The sequence below is a fragment of the Mauremys reevesii genome, linkage group 20 (genome assembly GCF_016161935.1).
Source record: "Mauremys reevesii isolate NIE-2019 linkage group 20, ASM1616193v1, whole genome shotgun sequence".
In the NCBI taxonomy this organism is placed as follows: Eukaryota; Metazoa; Chordata; order Testudines; family Geoemydidae; genus Mauremys; species Mauremys reevesii.
In genome coordinates this window covers 22,390,717-22,405,986 of record NC_052642.1, presented here as the reverse complement: position 1 = coordinate 22,405,986, position 15,270 = coordinate 22,390,717, and the positions used below count along the sequence as shown (strand labels likewise).

The 15,270-nt window shown below is 39.1% G+C and overlaps 1 protein-coding gene across 2 annotated transcripts in view; it reads left to right on the top strand.

Annotated features, from left to right (window-relative positions):
- NSRP1 (nuclear speckle splicing regulatory protein 1) overlaps positions 1–15,270 on the top strand; it is a 36,398-nt gene that overhangs the window by 2,251 nt on the left and 18,877 nt on the right. The window contains exon 2 of one of the 2 annotated variants that reach the window (XM_039507692.1): positions 1,362–1,449. In XM_039507692.1, coding sequence (XP_039363626.1) covers positions 1,362–1,449 — 88 coding nt within the window. Of the gene's footprint in view, positions 1–1,361; positions 1,450–15,270 lie in introns of those variants that run through there. The other variant, XM_039507693.1, reaches the window with a different exon arrangement.

The following is a 15,270-nucleotide window of genomic DNA, read 5'->3' as shown; positions in this document are numbered from 1 at the left end:
CTGGGCCCAGGCCTTTGCATTCCCTGAGAATAGTACTGAGACCTTGAACTTGATTTGACATTCTATAGCAGTGGCTCTCAACCTTTCCAGACTACTGTACCCCTTTCAGGAGTTTGATTTGTCCTGCGTACCCCCAAGTTTCACCTCACGTAAAAACTACTTGCTTACAAAATCAGACATAAAAATACAAAAGTGTCTCAGCACTCTGTTACTGAAAAATGACTGACTTTCTCATTTTTACCATATAATTATAAAATAAAACAATTGGAATATAAATATTGTACTTACAGTTCAGCGTATAGTATATAGAGCAGTATAAACAAGTCATTGTATGATATTTTAGTTTGTACTTACTTTGCTAGTGCTTTTTATGTCACGTGTTGTAAAATTAGGCAACTATCTAGATGAGTTGATGTACTTCCTGAAAGACTGCTGTGTACCCTCAGGGTACCTGTACCCTTGGTTAAGGACCACTGGTCTACAGGAACCCTCTGTAGGGAGCAGCTACAGATTTGATGTGCTCACAGTATCCTGTGTTGGTGAGGAAACATGCAGCAACATTCTGTGCTAACAAACCCTTCCCAAAAGAGTGGAAATAATCTCTCAAGAAAGACAAATGCTTATTTGTAGGCTTGGCAGAATTTGATTTTTATTTTTTTAAAATTTCATCGGTTAAGAGCAATTTTATTTTTAACTATTTTTCTATTTTTATCAATTTAAATTTTCACACTTGCGTAAAATTATGGGACATTAGATGACAGGAGGCAGACAATAATTATTTAATGACAGATGTTGAGATTCAAAAAGTTAAAACTTTATAACCATTACAACACAAATTGTTAATATCACATCAAAGTATACAAATAAATATTGTTAAACTCTAATAAATTCACAAGCAGCATTTTTCTTACTTATCTGTGCATTTTGATTATTGGTGGAAATTATTTTTTGAGGTGTGTGTGTATGAGATTATACCCATGTTTAATCCTTTGCAGAATAAAGACCCCTAGCTAGTTTCTTCTTGTGGTAGAAGTAGGCCTTCAGGAGGGATTTAAGTGAGAAGGTACTGGCTTTGTGGACCAGCTCTGGAAAGGGCATTGACTGCAGAGTGGGTGGCATGGAAAAAAGCATAAAGACTGCTGTAGGAGAAGCGTATGAATGGCTGACAAGGTTGGCTACATTGTACCAAATAACGTCCTAAATTATGCCCAATAAGAGTGTCACTGATGCTGATTTTGCTAGTATGCTATTTTCTGTTTTTAAAATTGGGTGGTGGTTTTCTTTGTCTTGGAATATAATACATATATTACTGTATTATTGTCAATAATAATAAAAGGGTAATTTCTAACCTTTTCCTCCAGATATGGGCTTATTTTGCCCAAGAAAGCATTGCAGAAAACTCTGATGTTGAAGAAACATTCAGTCTTTGCAGATGACTCTGATGAGGAGGTTAGTTATCAATAATTTTCTCCAGAGTATCACTGAAATGTACATTTCATTTGCTGCTTTTCAGTACGTTAAATGGAGGATTACTTTGAGCTGAATACTGATTGGGAACATTTTATGGGCAGATACCTGCTAATAACAAAAGAAGTCCAAACTCAATATACATTTCAGTTCCAAAAATGCCTTTTTGAGTAGCATGATCTAGTGGTGAAAGCAAAGATCTGGGCCTGGGGAGCTCCGAGTTCTTTCCTTGATTCTGCTACAGATTTGTGTGATCTTGAGCAAGGCACCTAACTTCTCTGTAGGCAAATGGTTCTTTGAAATAGATTTTTTGCTATTCTGGAACTGTTACGTCCAGAATCTCAAAAGACCTTTAACGGCTCACTTCTTCAGCTTGTGTCTATATTTAAAATAACTCTACACTAATGCTTCTAAATGTGTGTACTCTGGGGTATTTCTGAAGAACATGGTGCAGTTTAAAGTTCACAGAATTCTGCACTGTTTTAAGGGTTGTTTTAGGTATTTTTGAAATACAAATCAGTGCTCTAATAGCCTAATCCAGCTTCATTTGAAGTCCTATCTGGATCTTAATGAAAACAGTGCAAAATTAGCACTGTTGTGTATGCAGAGTCTCATTTATCTTAACACAATAGATAAGAAACAGAATTGTGCACCTGAGAGTTGTCTGGTTATGCCATACTCATTTGAAGTTACTTTGTATAGTTTGAAAAGGAGTATAATTTATCACAGGTTTGTCACTTGTGAGTTATGAGTCTATACTCTGAAAAACACAGGTAAAATTACACTATATCCCTATGTTTGTAACTCTGTTTGACATGTTCTATTCCTGTGTATAAAGGGAAATATTCCATAGACTTGTTTGGTGGCTGGGTGAGCAAGTTGAACATATTATACATGTGGGCAAAATAAAAGATGAAATGTATCATAAGTCTCAGGAACAGAATGAAGTAAGTGCACTAGTCAAGGTGTTTTTATAAACAGATTGGATTAAACACAAGGATGAATTATTGTTTATCCTTAATTTTACAAACAAAGGTCCCAATCCTGTAAATCCTTACCCACACACTTAGGTTTACTTACGTGAGTAGTCTGATTTAATTTAGTGGTGCTACTTGTGAGAGTAAAGTTAAGGACATGTTTGCAGGATCTGGGCCAAACCTCACAAAGATTCCTTGACAGCTTATTTTTGTTAAGCATTCATAAAAATTGAGTTCATAATTGGCATGGAGCATAATTAGGAAGTGAAATGATCTTCTAGAAATCTAAACTTTGTAGAGTTTAAAGAATTCCTGCTTTGTCATTAGTTGATTGGGATATGGAAGAACGCCATATACTTTTTGTATTTCTTTTCCTTGATGATGCAATTTAATTTCTGGATGATGACTTCCATGACATTTCAAGTAGAGCATTAGGACATGTACAGTACAGTACTGCTAGTACACGACTTACCTAAACATGTACTCTGGTTCTTCCTCTACGTTCCTGTGAAAATCTCAGCAATCCAATCAATTTAAATCCTTTAAAAATTGCTCTATATTGGCATTACGGTTTCACAGTGTTGCTTAAACATTCATATTTTGGCAGCTGTCTCAGATAATCAGTCATTACTGTTATGACAATATTTTGTGCTCTAAAACCTCAAACTGAGACCTGGGGAAAATTATGTTAAAATGTCACATTTTAAATCAAGACTGTTTTGTTTTGACAAATGTAACTGCTGTCAGCTTGAGTTTAGAACAATATAACTATGAAAATGAATTAATTTGCCAATAACAATGCTGTCTGTAAGAAGTTTAAAATGAAAAACATACTAAGCATCCTATTCACAATTTGCTTGTAAGTTGCCTCAGAAACTTCAAAAACATTCCTGCAGTCTGTCTCAATGTTTACTAGGGCAAAATTTGCTAAAATATATGTAAGTTTTCCATATTTGATACACAATCCTGTTTTTATCAATTTAAAATAAATGAGTGACATGAAAAGTAGCAAATCAAGAATGAAATCTGTCCCTACTGAAGTCAGTGGAAGTAAGATTTCACACAAAGTCCTTAAATTTTTCTAATTTGACACTATGTAAGTGGAAGATAACAGGTCAAGGAGAAGGTAAAACCCAAAGGTTTAATTAATAGGCTAAAAAATTTGCCACCACAAAGCTTTTAAACTAAATTGTGGTCTGAAGGAAAAAATATCTGCTGAGAGTTTCCATCATTTTAATGCTGCTGTATGTAAAGAAAAGTAAATCAAGATGGAGAAAGCACCTTGAAACAAGTTCTTTACCACATGGAAAGCTGAGAGCTTGTTTTATAAGACATAAGAACGTTCAAGTACTTAGACTTAGTTTTTTTTATTTGCTGAACATATTTTCTTATTCTTCTAATAAATATAGCACATATCTTCTTTCTCTAATAAATCTAACATACAGCACAAATATAGCAAGAGAGTTACCTTGTGATCTCCAAATTTGTTAGATTTCAATGAGCAATCGCTTCCTAAGAAATCCCTATTTATGCCAATAATATAAATGTTCTTCCCAAATTCTTCCGTCACTGAAACTAAAGAACCTAACTTCGGAAGAGCTTCTAATTAAGGCCCCAGTGCTGCTTTAAGATCCACTGTCATGGATTCCTTGTACCCACGTGGAGTTCCATTAAAGTTCAGGGGCTAGCAGATTATAGTAAAGAATCATACCCTAAGTTACTATTATGGTAACTAAAAACGGATTGTCATGCTTGGTATTTTAGAAGTAATAATATATTGCCTGCCTCACGGTGGTTTGAAGATTATTTAGTTGACATTTGTGAAGAATTTTGAGAACAAGTATTCTGGAGGTACTACATGTTTAAGGCAACACTGGCAGCTTGAGATCTAGTCATTTTCAAGAAGTGAGTTTAAAGTAGTTTCATATGCTGCAACTGACATCTGGATCCCACAAACACTTATGCTTACTCTTGACTTTATACACACAAGTTCTCCTGTTGACTTCAGTGGGACTCCTCTCGTAAAAGTGAAGCACGTTTGTTTTCAGGATTGAGGCCTATGCAGGAGAAACAGTGAAAATGGCTATACACAAAGTGCTAGCAAATACAGAGTAAATAAACTACAAACAGTTATTTCCCTTTCAGTTCACAGTACTAGTTTTCACATTTTCAGATTGCAGTGTGATTTTTTTTTTAAATGGATCCATATCCCTTTAACATTTAAGGAGGATGGAAGATTACATTTTCTTTTACCTTTATCTTAATAATTTGAGCATAAAGTATCAGCACATTAATTTAAAGAAAATATTGTCAACTCAAATTTGAGTCAACATTTAGATTTTTAAAATAAAATGTTAAAAAATCAGAAGTCCAATATAAATCAATAATTTGTTCCAAAATAGTCAATGTAAACAGTAATTGCCATCCAGTTTTTGCAGCAGAGAGAACCTGAAAGAGAACAGGTTATAAACAAAACTGATTCATTAATTTTTTTTATTGTCCAAACTGCAAAAAGTAACTAAGTGGTGAAAAGGAAATTGTATTATTAGTCTGACTAATCTATGGCCTTACTAGTAACCAATAAATTAGTATGTTTAAAATACAAGATGTTTAAATTTATCCAGCCCACTTTAAAAAAAAAAAATAGTTATAACTTAATAATTTCTACCTGCTCCAGCAGAGGGTGCAGCAATCCAGGCAAATTACAGTTTTTAGTGTGTGCTCCTGGCATTGAGGCACTGAGACAATAGTCTAATGGGTGGTGGATAGAGCTGGGTATTTTACAAATAAAAATAATTGATTATCTTAGGAACATACTGTTAAATTGCTATATAACAAAGGAGTTTAAAGCAGGATCTTTATCCTCTTTAAATGTTGTCCTATAGATAAAGAGAAGATAAATATACTGTAACGCTACCTTCAGAATACTTACCTTCTGCATCTAACTACAATGTTATGTTTTTATCAACCAAAATTTACTTCTGAGAATTTTAATCATGCCCACGGTCTGTGAATTTTAAACTCTAATTTAAAAAATGTTTTAATTATTTTAATATTATGCTCACTCCACTTGTCACTCTAAAAGTTTTCAATGTAGGTGAGATATGTTACCCAAATATTACTGTTGGTTTTCTAAAGCTAAACTTGAATTCTTTTTTTTCTTGTGGAGGGGAAAATACAGCGCAAACCCAAGTGGAAAAGAAACACTGTATCTATCTGAGGTCCCTCATTCACGTAGTTTCTGAGCAATTCACAAACTGCCCTTGTGAAGTAGCAATGCCATATTACAGAAGGGAAACAGAGGCACAGAGTGACCAAGAGTGGGATCCACAAACGTATTTAGGCACCTAAGTCCTAATTTTAGGCACCGCTGAGATTCACAAACCTCCAGCTCAGCTAATCCTGTAGGCGCCTCAACTCACTTGATGCCTAAGTTTTTGCCATAAAAGTTCCCTAGGTGCCTATGTTTCTGTCTCTGATCATGTGCACTGCAGCCCTACTCTAGGCGACTGGGCACCTAAGTCCCAGAGTGATTCACGAATTAGGGGAGAGATGGGTGTTTGGCCACCTAAGTCACAAGCGGGGCCCGATCCAGTAGGCAAGCTCAGAGGTAGCCTAACTCCACACAAAACAGCCAGGGGGAAGAGGAGGAGGACTTCTTTTACAACTCTTAGATGAGTGGTGAGCGTTTTTCACCTTCCTGTACAGCAGGGGCATGGGTCACCTGCAGGTTTAAACAAGTGTAAATGGTGGATTCTCTGTAACTTGATGTCTTTAAATCATGACTTGAAGACTTCAGTAACTCAGCTGGAGGTTAGAGGTCTAGTACAGGAGTGGGTGGGTGAGGTTCTGTGGCCTGCAATGTACAGGAGGTCAGACTAGATGATCACGATGGTCCCTTCTGTCCTTAAAAGTCTATGAGACATGGGATGTGGGAGACGGCTGGATCAAGTCTTCCCTGCGCCTGATGAGGAGAAGGGATTTGAACAGTGATCTGCCCACCTGAGGAGAGTGTCCCAACCACTAGACTATGGAATGTTGTGGTGTGGATCTCCCTAAATCTCTCCTATTGAAGTTGTTCCACTTAAATTAAATAATTGAATAATTAAATATTGATTAGGCCAGAGCAAGAGTTAGAATGACTCTGTATCTTAGTGGTTAGGGCATTCACCTGCAAGGTGGCAGTTCCCTGGCAGCCGAATGCCTGTCTTCCCCCCAGTTTGTGACTCTCAAACAGTGATAGGTGCCTCCCTGCAGCCAGGACTTGGCACCAAATTCAGAGAGAGGGGTGGGGCTAAGTACACACCCTTCTCATTGCATCTCCCATTGTCTAGCTTAGGCGGCTCCCTGCCTACCATGCAGTCTTTGTGCATCACATTCTAAGGCACCTATCTCTCCTCATTCATTTTATAGGAGTTGAAGTCAGGCTTTGTGGATCTCAGTGTTACTCTGGTGATTTTTCTAGGCCTCTAAAAGCTACACTCTGTGAAGCTCAGCATCACAACACCTAAGTCTCCTTTGTGGATCCAGGCCTAAATGACTTGCCCAAGGTCTCTCAGGAAGTCTGTGGCAGGGATTTGAACCCAGGTGTCCGAAGCCAAGCCCCAGGATCACCTTGCTCTCCAATACATATCCTTCTACACAGAATGAGAGGAGAGAAAAATAAATCCAATGAAATAGTGATTTAATCATCTTGATTTTGGTGTAGAATGTAGAATCCGTGTAAAATTCTGCAACTGCAGAGACCTCAGCAATTTGAAATTGATGAGTGGGAAAATTACTAGTTTTCAGTCAGACTGCTTGTGGACTTGCATTACATCTCTCAGTAACCAAGTACTATTGTTCAGAAACATTTTTCTATGCATGTGGGTAATATTAATTGATGCTGTCTGTAAAGCCTTGCTGAAATTCATGAAAGCATCTCAGTCATTTAATTAATATGCTACATATAAAAACAAAACAGTGAAAAGTAAAGATTGCAAATTTTAATGTCACATTTATAACTAAACAAAAGCTTAAGTTAAATTCCCTTTCCTCCAAAGGATTTGTAATGGAGGCTGAAATACTCTTTAACTACGTCCTTACTACCAGACTCCACTATAACAAATCATACAGAATTTACCATGTTATGTTAGCATGGTACACAACCAGCAAAAAGCAATAATCTCACAACTGCCTTTATAAAAAAAAATCATTTCTTTTTAAACAAAATTACTTTATTAGTTCAGTAATAATTTCAGGGCTTTTCAAGATAAGGAGTAGCATTTGGGAGGGGTTTCATTTCCTGTCTGCTACTTTATCAGTCAGAACTACATCTCGAATGTCTGAAGATTGTGTATTTATAACTGAACTCTAATAAAGTCCATGCTGGGGAATCTGCACACCTGACTTGGTCATTGTGATTATATATTAGATACCAAACTTGTGTTCCCTTTTTTTAATGTTACTATGCATATTTCATTAAGATTTTGCCTGCATCCTTGCTGCATCTGTTAGAAGGGATTTGAAAGGTGATAATGTCTTATAAAGTCTGCTCGCTGTAGCCAAGCTGGTTAGTGGGAGTAAGTTACTATAGAAGTCCTTTGGCTTGCTCATTTAAACAAAATGTCCATGTTAGTGGGACAGAAATCCCCTTTAAATGAAGTGTTAGTCATTTATAATAAAGCAAGAAAGGAGGCTTGTTAATTCTAGTACACTAGATAAAACCTAATGTGTAGCTGTCATAGCAAGGGAAGAATTTGTTCTTTCACTATTTTCAGTGTTAAAATCTTTAAAATTGTTTTAATTTCCCGTACCACTAGGAAAGCCTTTTATTGGGCACATAGACTATAGCAATAAATCATTTGAGTCTTTAACAATAACGCAGAACAGAAATTATTTCTGAAAAGGACTTGTTTTCTCAAAAGGACTTCTTCCCTATATTCCTCTTCACCTAGGACTTGCTCTGCTCCTGTCAATGGAGTTTAATAGAGCATCCTTTGGTGCAAATTGAGACTTCATTTACAGCAAGTGAAATGTCTGTTTCCGTATCACTCAGGATCCCTCCATGCAGATTTCCCTGTCCTAGCAACTTTTAGAAATTGCAGTCTTGCTTCTCCTTTACACTGAGGGCTTGTCTACATAGGAAATGCACTGGCAGAACTATAGCATAGTTATACCAGTATAACTCCCTGTGTGGACACTCTTATTCCAGTAAATTTCCCAATTTAGATAGGTTTCAGAGTAGCAGCCGTGTTAGTCTGTATCCGCCAAAAGAACAGGAGTACTTGTGGCACCTTAGAGACTAACAAATTTATTTGAGCATAAGCTTTCGTGGGCTACAGCCCACTTCTTCGGATGCACAGAATGGAACATATAGTGAGGAGATATATAGACACATACAGAGAGCATGAAAAGGTGGGAGTTGTCTTACCAACTCTGAGAGGCCAGTTAAGTAGGAGAAAAAACTTTTGAAGTGATAATCAAGCTAGCCCAGTACAGACAGTTTGATAAGAAGTGTGAGAATACTTACAAGGGGGTCCCCGGTGTAAGTATTCTCACACTTCTTATCAAATTGTCTGTACTGGGCTATCCTGATTATCACTTCAAAAGTTTTTTCTCTTACTTAACTGGCCTCTCAGAGTTGGTAAGATAAGTAAGAGAAAAAACTTTTGAAGTGATAATCAGGATAGCCCAGTACAGACAGTTTGATAAGAAGTGTGGGAATACTTACATGGGGGACCCCCTATTCTCACACTTCTTATCAAATTGTCTGTACTGGGCTAGCTTGATTATCACTTCAAAAGTTTTTTCTCTTAGGGCAGGTCTACACTAAGGGCGGGGGTCGAACTAGGGTACACAAGTTCAGCTAAGTGAATAGTGTAGCTGAATTCGAAGTACCCTAGTTCGAACTACTTATCCGTCCAGACGCCGCGGAATTGAAGTCCGCGGCTCCAAGGTCGACTCCGCCACCGCCTTTTGCAGTGGTGGAGTACCGGAGTCGACCGCGGCGCTTCCGGAGTTCGAACTATCGCATCCAGATTAGATGCAATAGTTCGAACTCTGAGAAGTTGAACTCACCGCGTCGACCCGGCTGGTAAGTGTAGACTAGCCCTTACTTACCTGGCCTCTCAGAGTTGGTAAGACAACTCCCACCTTTTCGTGCTCTCTGTATGTGTCTATATATCTCCTCACTATATGTTCCATTCTGTGCATCCAAAGAAGTGGGCTGTAGCCCACGAAAGCTTATGCTCAAATAAATTTGTTAGTCTCTAAGGGCCACAAGTACTCCTGTTCCATTTAGATAAGCTCTCGTGATATTTTACGCTGTTCTAGCAATATAACAGGGCCTTAAAGTGGGTGTAACTAAAATTTACTTCCACTTTAAGGCTCCTTTTTTTTGCCAAAGCTGTATGACACGGCCTTAGTATGAATGAGAGACAAATCCTGAGATTCCTGATGTGGTGTGAGAAGAACTAAGAACTGGATCACAGATTATAAATACAGTAATCTTTGGTCTTGCCTTCACTAGAAAAACTCTTAACTCAAGCTATGTAACGCAAGATAAAATCCTAATGAAGACAAAGCAGTTTGTAGTTTTCGCATGAGTTGGCAGGTCAAGTTAAAGACTAGGTTTGCCAGTAGTCTTTAACTTGACCTGCTAATTCATGTGAAATATGAGATGTCTTGTCTTCTTTAGGATTTTACTTTGAGATAGCTAACTTGAGTTAAAACATAATTTTTTTGTCATAGTGCAGACAAGGTCATTGAATGTAGTGAGATAGCTGCCCTTGCCAGTTTCTTGGATATTGTCCTGTCTTATATTTAACTAATCATGTATTTAAAATGTATGGAATATATATACAGTAGGGTTTTCAGAAACAATGTAAACAGGTCGGTTAGGGCTGAATCCTCACTCTGGCACCTCTGCAGGAAGGCCTGCAAGGATTTTAAAAATTAATACTTGCCACTTCAGGCTTGTATTACACTTCCAAGATTACAGCTTCTCTCTGACCTTGGCTTGGTAAACGCTGGTACCACCCAGATGCAAAAATAACCCCTTTGAAACCAGGAAGGAGCACTTGGGAATTCCTCCCTGTGAGGTACCCTCAAGCCTTTCACCGCCCCCTCCGGGAAGAGCTGAGAACAAAAACAAAGGAAATTAGCCGTGGCTACCAGCTAATCCAACAACATGCACAAACCTCTTTGGGCACCAAAAATCCAATCCTGTTCTTAAAAAAGGTAAATTTTATTAAAAACAAAAAGGGAAAAAATACATCTGGAACTTAGGCTTTTTGCTAGATTTAAAAAGAAACAATTACAAAAATTAAGCACCCAAAATAGCTTTCTTGGGGGTTCAGTTTAAAGGTTACAAGCAAACAAAAGCATCTGGAGTTAGCACAGAGGAGATCCACAAGCCAAAATAAGAAATGAATCTGATAGCGTCTAACTAAATATTCCCTATCCAAATTATTTCTTCTAGGTATGGAAAATACTTTTTTTCATACCTGGTTCAAACTGTACACAGCATTTCTGCTTATAGCATTGCTACTCTGTGTCCCTGCAGCCCCGAAAACAAAGGGAAAGTTTCTTTCCCATTTTTAAAAGTTCTAGCCTTCCCATTTTCTCTTTTGGTCATGTGCCCACTCCTTTTCTTTTACCTGTGGGCTTGTTAACCCTTTACAGGTAAAGCAAGCTGAGAACAGCTACCAAGACAGCTAATTGGCTGGCTGGTTGTCTATCAAAGGGAGCTACGCCACCACTTTATTTATCACAAGTTCAATATGATGTTCTAATTATGCTGTCTTTGGGGATCGACTTTGGCTTCCACTGGCTTTTGTTTTGTGAATGTCCACAATTAAAATGACTTCAGCAAGTTAATGAAATAGTACTGTAACACATTTTTATATCCTGGAACGCATCTATTATTAGAGATGTCCTCTTACTTTGGGCCCAAATTATTTTCTGTTCTTCATAGCCCTGCATCTTATCCCTTCCCTTCATTTATAACAATATAACATTAGAAATGCTGCCCCTTAAAATGGAGGCTATGGGGAACTCCTGTAATGAATCTCACATTATTATTTATTCTATCCAGCCTAAAAAGGAAAAGAGGATCCACAGGGATTAAAAAAAAAAATTTAAATGTATCCACTTAATCTGTGAGTCAACGGTTAAAATCAGCATAGACATACTAATTGACGGCAGACCTCCAGAGATAAAAGGTGTCCTGGAGTGACCAAGAGGTATGCTGACAGTTATTGTGGTGAAGCCCAAGGCTTACTCGCTTCAGAGAGTTCAACACCCTCGCAGACAACATCTCTCATGCTATCATCCCAAACTTTTTATTGGAACTGACCACCTTGTGTCTCCAACTGACAATATCCAATCCTACACATATGGCCCCGAAGTGTTTTTGAGTTTAGGAGGGGGTCATAGGGAACGCAAAAATCACTGTTCTGTTCTTGGCAGACCACTACCTTCTCCATGCACAGTTGTCAAACAGGGTGGCTCTTGTTGTCCACCTTCATAACCACATGGATCCAGTTAAATATAACAGCATCCTCAGAGAAAACAACAGTGAACAGATAGCATTTTGTCAAACCTTCCATTCCTCGGGCTATGATGGTACTCTGAACTCAGCCAGAAACATGGCACCGCATTATTATATCACCATGATTTTCTGATAGTGTACAATAATGAAAGAAGGAGGGAAGGACATTTGAGTGCCAGTGTTGAAAATCTATGGCAGAAGCATTCAATACAAGAACCTTCTGCAGTCCTAATCCACAATCAGAGTAGAAATAAAGAGAGAATTTATTTTCTGGACCACTGCAGCCGCTGTATAACTACCATCAGGACTTTCCAGGACTGTAAATTGCTTCATCAATCCAGATTACATACACTGTACCTAGGAACCCAGTATCACCTGCTTTGAGAACTATCAGCATGTTTCACAGAGAAGATAATCCAAATATGGGATGATACGTTCTGTCAAGAAGAACCATAACCTCTCTTCTAGAGGAGAGAAGAATGGGATGGACCCTCCCCATCTTTAGACTGAAGTGCAGAATTTACACATAACCTAATCTTCTCCCAACAGCAATAACTAAGAGGAAGAATTTAAAGGAAGAGGAGGAGAAGCTGTCTTTCTCTCTTACAAGTGTGCGTGCACCTGCACGCACAAATTCCAGCAACCTATTGACGAGGGAGCAGAAACTAAGGCCTGGTCAATGCTAAAAAGTTAGGTAGACCCAATTATGTCACTCAGAGGTGTGAAAAATCCTCACCCCCTGATCAGTGCAGTTAAGCTGAACTAACCACCGGTGTAGACAGGATTAGGTTGATGGAAAAACTGTTCCATCGATCTAGCTACCCGTCTCTTGGGGAGATGGATTACCTACTCTGACAGGAGAACCCCTTCCAACAGTATATAGGCAGTGCCACTATAGCATTTCACACATAGACAAGCCCATAGCTCACTAGACTCGGTTGCTTTAATTCTGTTTTTGCAGGTGCTTAGATGCTAGGTTTATGGATGTCCGATAAAAACCTGTATTGTGATTTTTTCCAGATTTGTATTTTATGTATTTACTTATTGGGTCCCTCCCTTTGAATCTTTGCCCCATGTTTTCACCTTGTCAAGATGAGAGCTGTGTCTTTCCAGCTGAGCACTTGTCTGGTTTCATGTGAATACTTGGTCAGGCTAGCATGTTATAATTAAGCCTTGGGGCTACAACAACAGCCTAAAATCTGACATTGAAAGTTTTTGCTTTTGAGAACAGATTAACCATCTCAGCTTTTCTCATTTACTGACCAATTAATAACTCTACTTACTCTACTGTTGGCAATTAGCCAGGGATTTTCTGCATACCAAGTTAAAACCAGTTGGTTATAGTGGGAGATTAAAATCAACTCTGGTTTAATTTGTCTGATAGATCATTAAATCTTAATTTCATATCCCTTTGAAATGAATTATAAGACGAAGAGAGAGAATTGATCCTTTGTGCCTCTTGTTGAATGCCTTGCAGGAGAAACCTCCAGAAGGTTGGCAGATCTCTTGTCAGAGAAAGATGATGCCGGCCTAAGGTGGCAGTTTACTTCTAAAGTGACAGAGGGGTAGCCGTGTTAGTCTGGATCTGTAAGAGCAACAAAGAATCCTGTGGCACCTTATAGACTAACAGACGTTTTGCAGCATGAGCTTTCGTGGGTGAATACCCACTTCTTCGGATGCAAGTGGTGGAAATTTCCAGGGGCAGGTTTATATATGCAAGCAAGAAGCAAGCTAGAGATAACGAGGTTAGTTCAATCAGGGAGGATGAGGCCCTGTTCTAGCAGTTGGGGTGTGAAAACCAAGGGAGGAGAAACTGGTTCTGTAATTGGCAAGCCATTCACAGTCTTTGTTTAATCCTGAGCTGATGGTGTCAAATTTGCAGATGCTATTGTGTGGCCAGGGAGGTTGGCAAGCCATTCACGGTCTTTGTTTAATCCTGAGCTGATGGTGTCAAATTTGCAGATGCTATTGTGTGGCCAGGGAGGTTGGAAAGCCATTCACGGTCTTTGTTTAATCCTGAGCTGATGGTGTCAAATTTGCAGATGCTATTGTGTGGCCAGGGAGGTTGGAAAGCCATTCACGGTCTTTGTTTAATCCAGTCTTTGTTTAAACCCATGGGAAAGAGACTCTGGAAAAATTCCACCACGATTTCAACAGCTTCCACCCCACCATCAACCTCAGCCTGGACCAATCTACACTGGAGGTCCACTTCCTAGACACTACGGTGCAAATAATTGATGGACACATTAACACCACCCTATACCGAAAACCTACCGACCGCTATGCCTACCTTCATGCCTCCAGCTTCCATCCCGGGCACACCACAAGATCCATTGTCTACAGCCAAGCACTGAGGTACAACCGCATCTGCTCTAACCCCACAGACAGAGACCAACACCTACAAAATCTCCACCAAGCATTCTCAAAACTACAGTACCCGCATGAGGAAATAAGGAGACAGATCAACAGAGCCAGATGTGTACCCAGAAGCCTCCTACTGCAAGACAAACCCAAGAAAGAAACCAACAGGACTCCACTGGCCATCACATACAGTCCCCAGCTAAAACCCCTCCAGCGCATCATCAGGGATCTACAACCCATCCTGGAGAATGATCCCACACTTTCACAGGCCTTGGGTGGCAGGCCAGTCCTCACCCACAGACAACCTGCCAACCTGAAGCATATTCTCACCAGTAACTGCACACCGCACCATAGTAACTCTAGCTCAGGAACCAACCCATGCAACAAACCTTGATGCCAACTCTGCCCACATATCTACACCAGCAACACCATCACAGGACCTAACCAGATCAGCCACACCATCACCGGTTCATTCACCTGCACGTCCACCAATGTAATATATGCCATCACATGCCAGCAATGCCCTTCTGCTATGTACATCGGCCAAACTGGACAGTCTCTAAGGAAAAGGATAAATGGACACAAATCAGATATTAGGAATGGCAATATACAAAAACCTGTAGGAGAACACTTCAACCTCCCTGGCCACACAATAGCAGATCTTAAGGTGGCCATCCTACAGCAAAAAAACTTCAGGACCAGACTTCAAAGAGAAACTGCTGAGCTCCAGTTCATCTGCAAATTTGACACCATCAGCTCAGGATTAAATAAAGACTGTGAATGGCTTGCCAATTACAGAACCAGTTTCTCCTCCCTTGATTTTCACACCCCAACTGCTAGAACAGGGCCTCATCCTCCCTGATTGAACTAACCTCGTTATCTCTAGCTTGCTTCTTGCTTGCATATATAAACCTGCCCCTGGAAATTTCCACC